This window comes from Primulina eburnea, chromosome 17, assembly GCF_022965805.1.
Source record: "Primulina eburnea isolate SZY01 chromosome 17, ASM2296580v1, whole genome shotgun sequence".
NCBI classification, from domain to species: domain Eukaryota; kingdom Viridiplantae; phylum Streptophyta; class Magnoliopsida; order Lamiales; family Gesneriaceae; genus Primulina; species Primulina eburnea.
Genome location: NC_133117.1, coordinates 7,155,675 through 7,170,636, shown reverse-complemented (window position 1 = coordinate 7,170,636; position 14,962 = coordinate 7,155,675). Strand labels below are relative to the sequence as shown.

Here is a 14,962-nt window from a genome sequence, read left to right as displayed (position 1 = left end):
CATCACATTAGGATCATAACAAAATTCGAAATTTCTTTTTCCACTTAGATTTCGAATATTAATGGTACTCATAAAAATATTCTTATTTCAAAAAATCAGAATGTGGAGGATTCAAGTCCATGAAAAACATAGCATAAATGTCATCGTTTTTTCGGCACTACGCATATTTCATTGAAAATAATGACTAAAATTGAAAAAAAAAAATCAAATCAATAAGCAAACATCATGAATTACTCGATAACATGACTAAAAAAAATTAAAAAAAAACGTTCAATTACCCTACCAAAAAATATACTTTTCTCTTTATTCCCCAATGCTCATTTTTAAGAAGTTGGTTCGAATTGTGTAATGAGTGGAGCTCACTTTGCACATTTTCGCTTCCACGTACAGGTCCTCGCACTATGGACGGGTTTGTTTCAACCTACCCCTGCATGGGCAATGAACGGCCCGGATCACTTCACATGAGTGATCCGGGTCCACCTCTTATGAAAAAAAAAAATTGACTCGAAAAAATCGAGCCGTTGGATCGACTCTTACGGGCACTGCCCGCAAGAGTAGTGTCGAGTTAACCGGATGGGCGTGGGGTCTTGAGTATAGGTCCTTTGGACTTATCGAGTATTCTCACTGCCCGCAAAGTATTCTCAAACACCTTGAAAACGTGCTTATAACACCAGACATCTCTTCTATATAAATCACATCTCACCAATGATGACAGGTACCATGCCTCGAAATTAGTGATCCCGAGGAGAGAAATCAAGCACACTCCGGCACGAAAGATGACGAGTTTAGCTTCTGACAGAAAGAAATCGTCATTTTTTCTCACTAATCCTATAGGCTATTATGATATCATTCTCAAAATCAACCCATTCTTTATACATACTCTATATTTCATCTCTGTTTCCTTACTGGGTTTCGGAATTCTTGAGGTATTGAAGCCAAGAACAGAGCCTAAACCTAGGAACATAGATCTTCTTTTCACCTCTGTGTCAGCCGCCACAGTTTCGAGCATGTCCACCGTCGAAATGGAGGTTTTTTCCAATGAACAACTAATTGTTATTACAATCTTGATGTTCATCGGAGGTGAAGTGTTCACTTCCATGGTTGGGCTTCATTTAAAGAGGTTCAACACGACGAAGACATGGAAGAATGATGAAAAAAATATGGATCCCGTCGAAAAAGATCCCGTCTCTTCGTTGCTTCCAACATCTTATTTGGATGATGTCGTGATCGTATCCGACTTGTCACAGAACAACGGTGATACCAATAGTAACAACGAAAGTTCATCACTCGAGTACGATTTGATCCAATTCTTGGGTTATGTCGTATTAGGCTATTTCCTAACAATCCAAATTCTTGGTTTTTCATTTGTTATGATCTATCTCACCGTTGTTTCAACTGCAAGAAATGTACTGAAAAACAAAGGGATCAAATCCTCCACCTTCGCCGTTTTCACCATCGTTTCGAGCTTCGCCAGCTGCGGTTTCATCCCAACAAACGAAAACATGATAGTTTTCAAACAGAACTCAGGCCTCCTACTGATTCTCATCCCCCAACTCCTACTCGGAAACACATTATTTCCTCCATGTCTAAGATTCCTGATATGGGTTTTAGGTAAGATCAAGGTTTTAAAATTCAAATCCAAATATTTGCTCCAAAACACAGGAGAGATCGGGTACTTCCACTTGCTTCCTAGCTCGCATTCGCGGTCACTAGTTGGCACAGTTTCGGGATTTTTGCTGATTGGTTTCGGATTCTTTAGCGCCATGGAGTGGAATTCAGGTGGTTTCAAGGGGCTGAACGCTTATCAGAAAGTCGTGGGCGGCGTTTTCGAAAGCGCGAACGCGAGGCACGCGGGGGAAACAGTCGTGGACTTATCGACAGTCGCTCCCGCTGTCCTTGTTTTCTTCGTCGTCATGATGTGAGTCCATTTTTTCCTCTTTAATTTCTTTAACATTGCCCGATAGTGCTACATGATCATGTTTATAGCCAGGCCTTATCATGATTTTTGTTCGTTAGTCTCAGTGCGGTACTTTTTTGGGTCTATTTTGTCGGAGCGATGTCTGCCATAACCATCGAATATCATTTATTTGACATGGATCGATGCATAGACGTAGTGTCGAGTATCACCAATGTGGCTGGTGCCACAAAATCACGATCCAGAAAAAAAGGCTAAATTAACAAAACCAATTATATAAACTTCCTTTTATATATATATATATATATATATATATATATATATATATATACACACACACGATGGAGCGTACCATGTTTGAAACGACCTCGTCTTTTTTTTTTTATATTAATCATAAGTCATAAACTCGAAAATACTAACTAAATAGCTTAACATTTCTAACATCATAATAATTAAAAATTGAAATTTCAAATGTACAAAATAAATCTTAAATCAGCAACTAATCTAAACTTCCTAAATTGACCTTTCAAGATATCAACTAACAATAAAAATAAAGCATAAAAATATCTCTAATAAAATTATTAATAGAATCTTTAAATTATTTATCTATCTAGCTAATGCGGAAACATAAAGACCCTCGGGTGTGTGCTGTTGCATTCGATCCACTCAATCGTCAGCACCTCCCATAAATTATCAAATCCTGCATCATACAAACTTAGTGAGTCTAATGACTCATTATGTTCTAAATATGGATAAAAAATATTACATATACAATCACATGCATTAAAAATTATATTTTTATTTAAAATAATCTTTTGAACATAAATATACATTTAAAATCATTTAAGCATAATTAAATCATAAATCGTAAAATTATTTTAAAATAACTTTAAGCCTAAATAAATCCTTTAAAATAAGATTTGAGCATAAATAAACTATTTTTAAAAAAATAGCTTTGATCATCATCATGAATCGTATATCATAAATCATTTTTTTATATAAGCTTTCAATCATATATCATTTTGGGTTAAGTTTGATCTTTGAAAGTGACTAGCTTTTATATTCGGTCGACTAATCAGTCTTCAGCTCCACATGCCTTATAGGGTGTGCACTAGGCTCCACCGTGGAAATACGATCGTCGGGATTCCTCTAGGCCTTTTTCCCATACACAGGGTCCTCTGGGGCCTTGGCTCGTAAACGGGGTCCCTTTGGGGCCTTGGCCCGTATATGGGCTCCCTTTAGGGCTTTGACCCTCACATCATTCCCATAAAATTGTAAGTTCACTGTCTTCATATAAACGGATCCCTCACAAATCATATATTATATGTCACAGTCAATTCACATCTCTCAAAATATTTTTCTTTTCTTTTTAAAATCATAAAATAAAATAACTTTCCAAAAATAGCATATTAAAAGTACAAATTGCACAGCTTTACCATAAATCAGAAAATAACATATTATCATCAAAATCATCATTTTATATCATAAAATATCATTTAACATGCATAATGATCCTCGGGATGCTGTCAAACTTTTACGTATTTTCCCTAGTGTAAAATTACTGTTTTGACCTTGGACGTAAAAATTCTCGATTTTATCCTTTTCTCATTTTAATGTCATGGACTCATCCCAAAAAATTTTTTAAGTTTAAATCTAATTTTTCATAATTTTATAAAGCTTAAAACTAGGTGTTACAATTAATTCTTTGATTAACGTTTCGTGAGGACGATTAACTCCCAAATAAATCAAAAACTCATTATTTTGATACCAAATTTTTAAACAAAATATTTTTATTATTTATTCTACTCTTGTGAGCCATGAACCACACACGTGGACCCATGGTTCCAAATTTAGTCTTTTAATTTTCGAATTTGACACATAATCGAACCACCCGAGCCAAATCGTTATTTGTTCGAGCCACGGTCGAGCCACCTCGAGCCAAACCCGAGCCAACCCATCTAGGCATCATACTAACCAAGTCCAACCCATAGAACCTAGCCCTAACTCCCTCACAAGCCCTGCAACCGAGCCACAAGAAATCTGCGCGTGAACCCTTTTCGCCCAATACTCCTAGTGAACTCGGACACTTCTAGCCGAGCCCACCGAGCCACCTGACCCTAACCATACCTGGACCACGTCCCAGACACTACCCAGACCAGCCCAGACCCTGGAACCCCATGCACGAGCCACCTGGATCAAAAGACAGCAGCCACACGTTAGCTTCCCTCACGGTTTCCACTTTTGGCTCAAGCCACAGTGCACCCAGCCACTCCAGCCCCTGGCGTGACCCCTGATCATGACCCTAGGACCTTGATGGCCCACCTAGCCCAACCCCAAACCGTGGCGCCGCCCCCTGCACAGTAGCTGCTCATGAAGAGCTTGGGGAGAGTCCTAGCTTTCGTGGGACTCTTCCCCAGCTTGGTACACGAGTCCTAGCCATGCTAGGACTCTTCTTAAGACCTAACCTCGACCCTTAGGACCCAACCCCCTAGACCTGGTCGAGCCACTTGCCCCCATGCATAAGAACCGAGTTCCATGAATTGTACAATCCAACCAAACCCACTGGTTCCTTGTCTTTGCTTCTTGTCCCGCGGTTCCAGCCTGTTTTCTATTAAATTTTATCATGTTTTAACCAATAATCATTCATATAAAATCCTACTTCTGCAGCGTACTCGTTGGATTCAAAATGTTTTTCATAAAAGCTCAGAAACATCGTATAAACGTTCTACCGTAAAAATTATCGAATACATATTTTATTTATGCGTAAGCAATTAAAACACACATATTATGATTTTTATGTTGTTTAAAATGGTTTAGGAAACATGCCTTTGCATTTATAATGGTCGAATAGACGATCGTTGGCGAAGGTGCGATGACGGACGATACGAACGACGAAGAACACACGCATTTTCTTCCTCCCATATTTTGAAATTATTGGTGTGTGCTGGTGGGTGTATTTTGCGGTTGATATGATATGAAATTGTGGTGTTTTAAAAGCCTAGGTAACTTATTTATAAATAAATTAACATGTTAATGAACTTTAGTTTTGGGTTTGCAAGCTAAGGGTAATTGAGCCTACTTTAAATCATTAAATTGGGCCCAATAACACTTATTTAATTAAATAATAAAACTTTATAAAATAAGTATCCATAAAATTATATTTTTCATCTTTTAAAACTTTTTGTTTGCCCAAAACCGGCATCCGAGGAAAATCGAGCTCGACGCGTAAAAATAAATTCGAACTCCAACATTTTTCGTAAAATTAAATCATTTTTAATCATATTACGAAGCCTTGCCATTAATTAAAGAAAATTACATATTCTTGTCTTGGTTGTCCCAGGTCTCATTTCCCCCGTCTATTATCGAATATTCGGGTAAAATCCTCAATTCATGTAAACATATCATATTATCATTTAATCATGCAATCATACATCTAATCATATAATAAGTATCATGCAAGTATTTAAAAGCAATTAAAATAATTTTGCATGCATGCGGTTTATATAAGTTGTTTTTTCGGACTTACTATTTGACCCACAATTCTAAAATGCATAATTTCAATTGCAAGCAAAGGTGCATTGAATCAAACTCCAACCATTTGGAGTCATATCCATATATCTATCTGACTATCTATACATATTTTAATGATTTCAACTAATTAAAGTTTGACAAAAATTCGTGTGAGACGGTCTCACGGGCCGTATTTGTGAGACGGATCTCTTATTTGGGTCACCCATGAAAAAGTATGACTTTTTATGCTAAGAGTATTACTTTTTATTGTGAATATGGGTAGGGTTGACCCGTCTCACAGATTATGATCCGTGAGACGGTCTCACATGAGACTCACTCTTAAAGTTTTTATGATCGAAAAAAGAACAGTTTTAAAAATAATATTAAAAAATAATATGAATATTTAATTATTTATTTATAAAAAATAGTTTAAGTAGTTTAAATTATATGAATTAAGTTGTGTATTGTATACTCTAATTCCAAAAACCGCAAGTTTTACTTTATGGATCTGGTTATAGCTCCACATCGTCCTGGTAGAGATTTTGGTTCTGATTCCTTATTTTTAGAAACCGGAATCGAATTCGAAGTCTTTGGTTCTGATTCTGATTTCAGAATCAAAATTAAAATCAATTTTAACTCAAATTTTGAAGATACGATCTGAATTCTAAATATGGATTGCCTATTCATGAATATAAAAGTACTACACCACTTTGTTTAGTACGAAGTTAATAATTTATTCTAGTAATATATCTCCTTTTAGATTATGGGCAGTTTTTTTGAATGTTGACGTGACATCGAATATTGACGGATATTTATAAAACAAGTTATTCATTTTGAATGTTTTCATGTAGATACCATCCAATATGGTAGAGTCTTAAAATTCTTTATATAATTGCTATTTCGTAAAATATTTGAATTCGAGCCCGAATCGATTTAACATTAATTATGATGGATTTGAACCTGACAGGTATCTTCCTCCCTATACTTCATTTCTACCAATATTCAAGAATAACGAAGAACAAATCCCACCAAAACCAGGAGGAGTAAAGAAGGAGAAATGGAGAAAAAGGGCTATCCATGACCTCATATTTTCACCCCTTTCCTATCTCGCCATCTTCATCATCGCCATATGCATCACGGAGAGGAGAAGCCTCCAACAAGATCCTCTCAATTTCAGCGTATTGAACATCACATTGGAAGTCGTAAGGTGATTTTTTGTTTCATAATATAGATACTAAAAATTATTATATACGCTTGTTTCTGGTCAAGATTCCAATAACGATAAAAACTTGTCTGAGACGGTCTCACGAGTCGTATTTTGTGAGACGAGTCTCTTATTTGAGTCATCCATGAAAAAATATTACTTTTTATGCTAAGAGTATTACTTTTTATTGTAAATATCGGTAAGATTTACTCGTCTCACAGATAAAGATTCGGAAGACCATCTCACAAGAGACTTACTCTCTAATAACTCGCGTGCAAGTTACCTTGCATGAGGTTTTGGTCAAAATTTTGTTTCAGTACTGCAATAAATTGGCGTTCATTCACATTTAGTCCGATTTTCGCTGGAGTGAGTCTGGACATGGTGCAGACATTGCTGAGATGTCCAGCTGAAATCGAGAACTTCGAGAAAAATTATATCAGATATGATTAAAAAAAATATCAATTTATCTTACTGAGATCGGATTTTTTTTTTTTTTTAACTAAGAAAATGAACAGAAATTTTTATAAGTAACATTAACGGTACTAAACTATAACGTAATCCCTTAGCAAGAGTTTTATGCGTAACTATGAGCATTGTACCCTTGTGTTTTCAAAAACCAAGCATATTTGATCCTTTTGTTTCAAAAGTTTGAGGAATCTTAATCCCTTAGCAAAAGTTTTATGCCTAATTTTGAAAAAACCTATGGTTTTAAAGGCTATTGATATCATTGTCAGGAAAGTTGAAATGTTGATATATCTCGTATATTTACTTTTTTTTTTTTTAATTTCGATCTTTTGTGGTGTTAAATTTCAATTTTAGTATTAATATTTACATTTTTTTTTTTGAAATTCTAGTATCTCTTATTTTGACTTATCTCTTTTTGAATATCTACCCACGATCAAATTTACCAAAAAATAAAATTATAGATTATGCAATTTTAATTAGAAATACTCTTTGACACCTTTGCGATGTATTTTAGTGCATACGGAAACGTTGGTTTCACGATGGGCTACAGTTGTGATCGTCAAATACGGGCAGATTCAAGTTGTGTGGCGAAATCATATGGATTTGCAGGGAAATGGAGTGATGGGGGTAAAGTAATCCTCATCATAGTCATGTTTTTTGGAAGACTGAAGCAATTTAGTATCGCTGGAGGTCGAGCGTGGAAGCTGTTGTAAAATACAACAATTTAAGTGTCACGTTTATTATTTTGATATAAACTAATGTAAAAAAGGTTTTATCTGAATGTATGTAATCATTTTTTACTATCGGGATGAGTTACCTCAAAATGGGCTTATGGGTTTTGACGATCTATATATGCTTACATGAGAAAAGCAATTATTACTTGGTGTACATCAATAATTATTTTTGAGAGAATAACTGAAATCTATAGCTTACTGTAGTTATTAAAGTGATATGACATGATAAGATATAATAATGATTGCTGTTAATGCTAAGATAATCAAATACAACATTAATTGATTTCAGAGTCATTTTAATTCTGAGATTCAAAATTTGATATACACGACTATTAGTTGAATATCAAAAGAACAAGCATTTGTCACTTTTGGAATCAAACTTGGATAGATGATCTCGATCATTTAACAAATAACATACATACTTAAAAACGTGAAAATATTTTAGGTATGGCCTCTTTCTTGTGATGATCTTGTAGGATGTTATAGTTGAACCACATCCTTAAATATACACGATTTGAAATATGACAATTTGTGTTTAAGGCCTCAGCCCAAAAATGTTTTGAAATATTTTTGAAACTCAACATGAGCCTGTAAGGTCCAAAATACGATAATGTCACCTAACTGCATGTGAATCTAGGGAAAATAGACAATGACTAATTAAAGGGTACTGATTGCATAAGTTAAATATAGGGTACATGCTTACATGTTTAAAATGTACTTTTCTGAATGAATACATATAACTGTTTTATAAAAGTTTATTCGAGATGCGATCGAAGAATAGAGACCGATGGCTGAAAAAGAGAAAATATTTTTATTAAATAATTATTTGTAATTGTTCAATGTGTGGTGTATTTAAAATGGTAATTTTGAAAATGGGGTGTTTTGAGGTGTTTTTATACGTCAAGTCGTATTTTTAAATGGTATTCGATTTTCGACGATAATATGAACTTTTCGAGAACTCGGCTAATGTTTCACAAACTTCCCCAAACAAAATATTTTAAATATTTACTAATGGACTTAATGAGACTATTATACTAGGTTAATGTGCTTAAGCTTATACTAGGAGATTTAACTAACAAATAAAAGCCTAAAACCTCCCCCAACACACAAAAAACTCTCGCCCCTCCCCCTCAACATACTACTAGGACTCTTTATCACCAAGAAAGCACACACCACACAAAAGTTATGGAAGGAAAATCACGTGGAGTTGAAGGAAAATCACCAAGGTCCTCGCTACGTCGACGGTCTTCGCATCTCAACTCGTTTTCTTGCGTAATAAATACAAAGGGAGTAGATCGACTCCTATTGTAGAGATTCGATATAATATACCGAAGTCCGGGAATAAGAACGTACCACCATCTAGATGGGGATAGTAGATGGGAGACTTGTTGCGTTCTTATTCTAACCGGGATCCCTAGACTAGATAAGAGTCGAGTCAAGATTAAGAGTTAAAGAGTTTGATTTATAGATTTATATCGATTTGTGTTTCTCAGATTATGATACATGTTTATGCTTTTTTATATGATTGCATGAAATGCATGTACACGTTTTTTATACTGGGAATTATATTCTCACCGGAGTTATCCGGCTGTTGTTGTGTTTGTATGTATGCGTTACAATAGGTGGGACAAGTTCAGGGTCGAGAAGAGGATGAGAGATCGAGATTAGAGTGGAGATCGATCTAGGCCTAGATGTAGATCTAGTTGTTCAATACTTGAGATGTAGTTAATGAACACTAGTTTGTTATGATTTTGTTTGAAATCAGTTTTGTACTCTTGATCTTGTTGTAGATATCGCACTTGATCTTGTAAATAAATAAGATGGATTATCACATCTTGTAACGGTTTGTACATTTGTGTATTTTTTTTAAAAAAATATCGACCTAGATTATTAAATTGATCCACTTAATCCCAAAGATGATTTAAGAAAGGAGTTAGCATCCGGGTCCTCACATTTTAATTTTATAAATCAATTATGTTGTGCATATTGGCATGTTTAAAATATACTTTTCTACATTGTTGCATTATATATTTTTCAAGGTTATTCGAGTTGCGATCGAGAAACGGAGACCGATGGCTGAAAAATAGAAAATATTTTTATTAAAGAATTGTTTCTAATTATTTAAGACATGGTTGATGTTTTTTTTTTTTGAAAATAAGGAGTTTTGGGGTGATTCTATGCGCTGGGACGTAATTTTTATCGGTGTTGGTTTTTCAACAAAAATACGAACGTTTTGATAACCCGGCCAATAAATTCACAGACTTATTTAAGAAAAATTATTTTAATATTTTAAATTAAATACTAATGGGTTAAATGGACCTAATTAACATGGTTAATGAGCCTAAGCTAGCAATTAGAGTTTAATTAAGATTTTAAGCATTATATAAATTTAAAACCCACCCTAAACCCTCATAATTCCTACGCCCCACTTTCTGAATCCACAGAAACTCTCTCCAAAAAATTCTACATGGCACACACCTAATATTCATCAAGAAAAAAATTCAAAAGTTGCAAAGGAAATCAAGCCAAGGTCGTCGTCGTCGTCGTTCTTCGATTCATCAACGATTATTTATGCATTAAATACGCAAAGGCACGCCATGTTCTATCCTTCAAACATCTATCAAACCATAATATTTTATTTTATGAATTTTTGCATGAAAACAAGTCACACAATTCACAATCTTCTTAACTATGCACATGCTTGTGTTTAAACCCTTGTTATTGGATTCAAAACATGTTTATATGATTTTAAAGGGGTTGTCATGACCAAGATATGATCAAGGATGATTTACACAAGTTTTAGAGTCATAGAAATTAACCATAACGTTGCCCAAACATGAAAAATAGAAGCTGGAACCATTGGGTGACATGTGTGTCTTGAGGGCTCGGTTTGTGGGAAGTAAAGGCTTGGCTTGCTCAGGACTGTGATAAGGGCTAGCTAGGGTCATGTATGAGTCAGGGGTGGAGACCTAGCCACGATAGGACTCGAGCACCAGGGGCTAGGAGGAGTCCTAGCAAGCTAGGACTCCACCCGAGAACAAGCTAAGGGAGTGCGCAGGTTCAGCAGCGTGCAGGGAGAAGGTTGCTCGGCTAGGGGGCTTTGGGCTGGGCTAGGGCGAGTCATTAGTGTCCTAAGAAGGTGCTTGAGGGGCTGGTTCAAGGGTTGACTCGGTGGTTTGGACCCTAGCAGCAAAAACGTGGAGTCCTTGCTAAGGGGGTCTCTCGGCCATAGTTTAGTCTGATGTAGGGCTTCGGTTCTAAGCTTAGGGTCAGGTCCTATGGGTTCTAAGGGTCCAGGAGGGTGCCTAGAGGGGCTGGTCATGAGTTGGGGCAGGGTGGCTCGAGGTGGGCTCGAGCCAAATGCAGAAACGTGAGGGAGGCACTGGAGGCAGCATGTGCGCAGGCTGTAGCCTTCTTCAGGTGGCTTGTGCATGGTCCAGGGGCTTGGTCTGGTCTGGAGTGGGTCTGGGCTTGGTCCAAGGAAGGTTAGGGTCAGGTGGGCTCTATGGTGTCTCAGTTGGAAGTGTCCAGGTTTGTCTAGGAGACTTGGGCGTGAGGTTCACCATAGGCACATATTTTGGATTCGGTTTCAGCATGGTTTGAGATAGTTAGGGTCATGTTCTATGGGTCAGGGTTGGTCAGGTGGGTGCCTAGGTGGGTTGATCAGACTTGGCTCGAGGTGGCTCGACCATGGCTAGAGTATATGTGTCAATTTCGAATTTAATTAGACTAAAATTGGAACCATGGGTCCATGGGTGTGGTTCATGGCTCACAAGGAGAGAATAAATAATAAAAATGTTATGTTTAAAATTTGGGATCAAAATAATAAATTTTGGATTTATCCGGGATTTAATCGCCGCACGAAACGTTAATTAGAGAATTAATTGAAAAACCTAGTTTTGAGCTTAATAAAATTATGGAAAATTATATTTAATCTCAAATAATTATTAAAAGTCTAAGTTTTTAATTTGGGAATTTTATATTAAGGTTTGGTTTCTTTTGGGATTAAAACACATTAATAAGTTATATTTAAATATTCATTTAAAAGTCTAGTATTTAAGCTAAATAAAATAATGGAAATTTTTAGTTAGGCTAAAATAATTATTTGGGACCTGTTAGAGTCAATGAAATTAAGAAAATGTCAAAAACGTGAAATTTTACGTTTAGGGGTAAAACGATCATTTTACACCTAGAAATTTGGAAACGTCATGGTTGTGTCGTGAATGTTGTTTTATGTGCTAATATGATTATTTTCAATGGTTATGGATGTTTATGGAATTTTATATGTTTAGGGATTTTTATGTCCAAATGTGTTAGACTTAAATTTGTTGTGGAGATGCTACTAAAAACCAGTAGATGCTGGCTTAGTACAAAACCAGTAGATGCACAATAGCAGAAAACCAGAAACACTTGTATCGAGCTAAAATCAGTAGCAGCACTTATCAAGTACTGTTTAAACAAGTGACTTCTTGGCTAAAACCAGAACTAGAAGGGATACAAAACTCGAAATATACACTAACAGAATTTTGCGTATCTCAAAGTCTTTAAATATTACCGTTGATCTATTAACGTGATACTTGCATTTATTGCTTCATTAAATGCCATTAAATTTTGTACGAGAACATTTAAGACGGTTTACCATTTTTGGTATGAACTGAGACAGATTGCTTTAATGTATTCTGCAGGGTCCATTTTTAACAATAAAGCTGAACCACTGAAAAGTCAAAAGAGCCGTTCAGATTTTAACATTGGAAAAAGCCTATATATGGAGACGAAGCACTTTTCAAGAAAGGAGGGAGTTAACGAATATCAGTGAAAGAATATCATTCAAGCATAGCTAGAAACTTCAGTTATCTAAAATGCTCAACACTGAAAAAGCAGCACACGCTTCATTGCATACACTTGATCATTTGAGATCATTTTGTGCTAGCTATTTTCTTTATCTCTATTAAGCTATTCACTTCATAAATAGAAGAATTTGTAACTGGAAAAGAGTTCTTTCCAGAACTTAAGATCTTTCAAGTAGTTGATTTGTGAAACTAAGAGTTTCAGTAGGCGAAGGGTAAGTCCTGTTGAAGTGGGTGTGTACAACTGTTGTACTGTATTCACCAAAGTCTTTTATTGATACCTTCTGGAAACAGAAGAAGGGGAGACGTAGAAGATTCATTTCGAACTTCCAGAAACAAACCCTGTGCCATCTACTGCTTTTCTGTTCACTATTTTTTACCAACTAACCAACAGATCGTTTCCGCACATTATCTTGTGATCTGCTGGTCTTTAAACATGAACAAGAATCTGCTAGTATCTCTAACAGGATTCTAGCACATCATTCTGAAAAATCGATTAAGTTTGCCGTTGAGTTTATTCAACCCCCCTTTCTAAACTCAACCTGATCCTCAACAAGTGGTATCAGAGCAGGCTATTCTTGTTCTGAAAAATATTTAACAAACATGGCTCACTTCAGCAAAATTCCAATGTTCTCAAAAGAAGACTTTGATGACTGGAAAATCAGAATTCAAGCCCATCTTGTAGCTCAAGATGATGACATGTGGTATTTCATTACAGATGGTCGACTAAAGATCTTAAAGCCAAATCCAGCTATTGCTATCACCGAAGGCGCATCTCAGATGCTGGAAAAACCAAGATATGAATTGATAAGTGAGGACAAGAAGAAAGCCAATCTTGACAACGTTGCGAAGGACATTCTATACAAGACACTCGACAAAAATACCTTCAGCAAAATCAAGATGTGTCCTATTACAAAGGAAATCTGGGAAAAATTGATTCAGATCTGTGAAGGAAACGAAGAAACTAAGGAAAAAAAACTTTTTGTAGCCATGAAGATGAAGGCTGGAGAAACTATGAATGACTTTGATGAACGCTTCAGCAGCCTTGTCAATGAACTCACAGCTCTTTGAAAAGATTTTGGCAATATGGAAGTTGCAATAAAGGTAATGAGAGCCCTACCCAGAGAATGGGACGTCAAAACGATGGCAATGAGAGCTTACAAGGATCTAAACAACTTGGAACTGCATGACTTGTTCTCAGATCTGAAGGCATATGAGTTTGAACTTGAAGTTCGAAGTAGAGAAGAGCCCTTAGCAATTCCACCAACCAAAGCTCTCGTAGCTACGATTAACTCTACTGCTACAGTTGCCCCAAGTTCATCTTCTGCTGCTATAGAAAATACTTCTGAGAGAAGTGCTGAACAGATAAGCAATGACGCAATATCATTATTTGTTAAGAAGTTTTCCAGATTCATGAGAAAGAATCATAGACCATTTCAAAGTCCCAACCGCAATTTCAAAAAGGAATCACCATCTAGTGATATGGCATGCTTTAACTGTGGAAAAGTTGGACACTTCATTTCTGATTGTCCAAAACCAAAGAAGGATGACCAGAAGAAGAAGGGTGTCAAATGCAATGATAAAAAAGACCAGAAGAAACAGAAAGGCAATGATTGCATAAGAAAGTAAGTCCAAATGGGCAGACTCAAGTTCTGAATCTTCTGGTTCTGAAAGCCATTCAAGTGACAGTGATGAAGATGAGATCAAATGTCTGATGGAAAATACGGAATCAACCTCGACATCTGGAGAGGTATTTGACTTTGACTCTGATGAATTTACACGCACTGAGTTAGTCAAAGCATTACATGACATGGTAGAAGAGTATTCTAGACTTTCTCAATCATTCGAAGATGTTAAGATCGAAAATCAGAACTTAAGAGATCAAAACAGTAAGTTAACTTGCTTGCAAGTAAACAGCTGTAATGACCTACAAGTTGAGATGAGTAAATTAAAAACTGAGAATGAAAGACTAAAAGCAGATTACCAGACGATGCTTTCGGAAAATCAGAAGCTATCGCTACTGGTGAATGCTTGGAACAAGTCCTCTATTTCACTCGAAAAGATGCAAGAGTTACAAAAACAATCTGGAGACAGGAGTGGTCTCGGATTTTGTAATAATGAAGGCACTTCCGAAACGAATACTAAGCCAAAACTGGATATGTGCAAAGGAAAGTACATTCACTTTGTGAAATCCAGTATGGTACAGAAACCAGAAGTACTTACTGCTTCAATTAAAAGGAATGTAAATCAGATGAACAACATGATGAATTATGGTCTGGGTTATGTT

The 14,962-nt window shown here is 36.0% G+C and overlaps 1 protein-coding gene across 1 annotated transcript; it reads left to right on the top strand.

The window, feature by feature from the left end:
• Positions 1-695: 695 nt before the first annotated feature.
• On the top strand, positions 696-7,891 carry LOC140818576 (cation transporter HKT1;3-like). Its single transcript, XM_073178578.1, has 3 exons — positions 696-1,918; positions 6,393-6,632; positions 7,609-7,891. The coding sequence occupies exons 1-3, from the start codon at positions 777-779 to the stop codon at positions 7,805-7,807; spliced, it is 1,581 nt and encodes a 526-aa protein (XP_073034679.1). The 5' UTR covers positions 696-776; the 3' UTR covers positions 7,808-7,891.
• The last annotated feature ends 7,071 nt before the right edge of the window (positions 7,892-14,962 follow it).

What these genes read in the sequence shown, in the direction of transcription:
- LOC140818576 (XM_073178578.1), top strand. Translation starts at nt 777, where the DNA reads ATGACGAGTTTAGCTTCTGACAGAAAGAAATCGTCATTTTTTCTCACT. An exon ending in GTTTTCTTCGTCGTCATGAT is followed by an intron (nt 1,919 to 6,392) that starts GTGAGTCCATTT and finishes TGAACCTGACAG; the next exon opens with GTATCTTCCTCCCTATACTT. An exon ending in ATCACATTGGAAGTCGTAAG is followed by an intron (nt 6,633 to 7,608) that starts GTGATTTTTTGT and finishes GATGTATTTTAG; the next exon opens with TGCATACGGAAACGTTGGTT.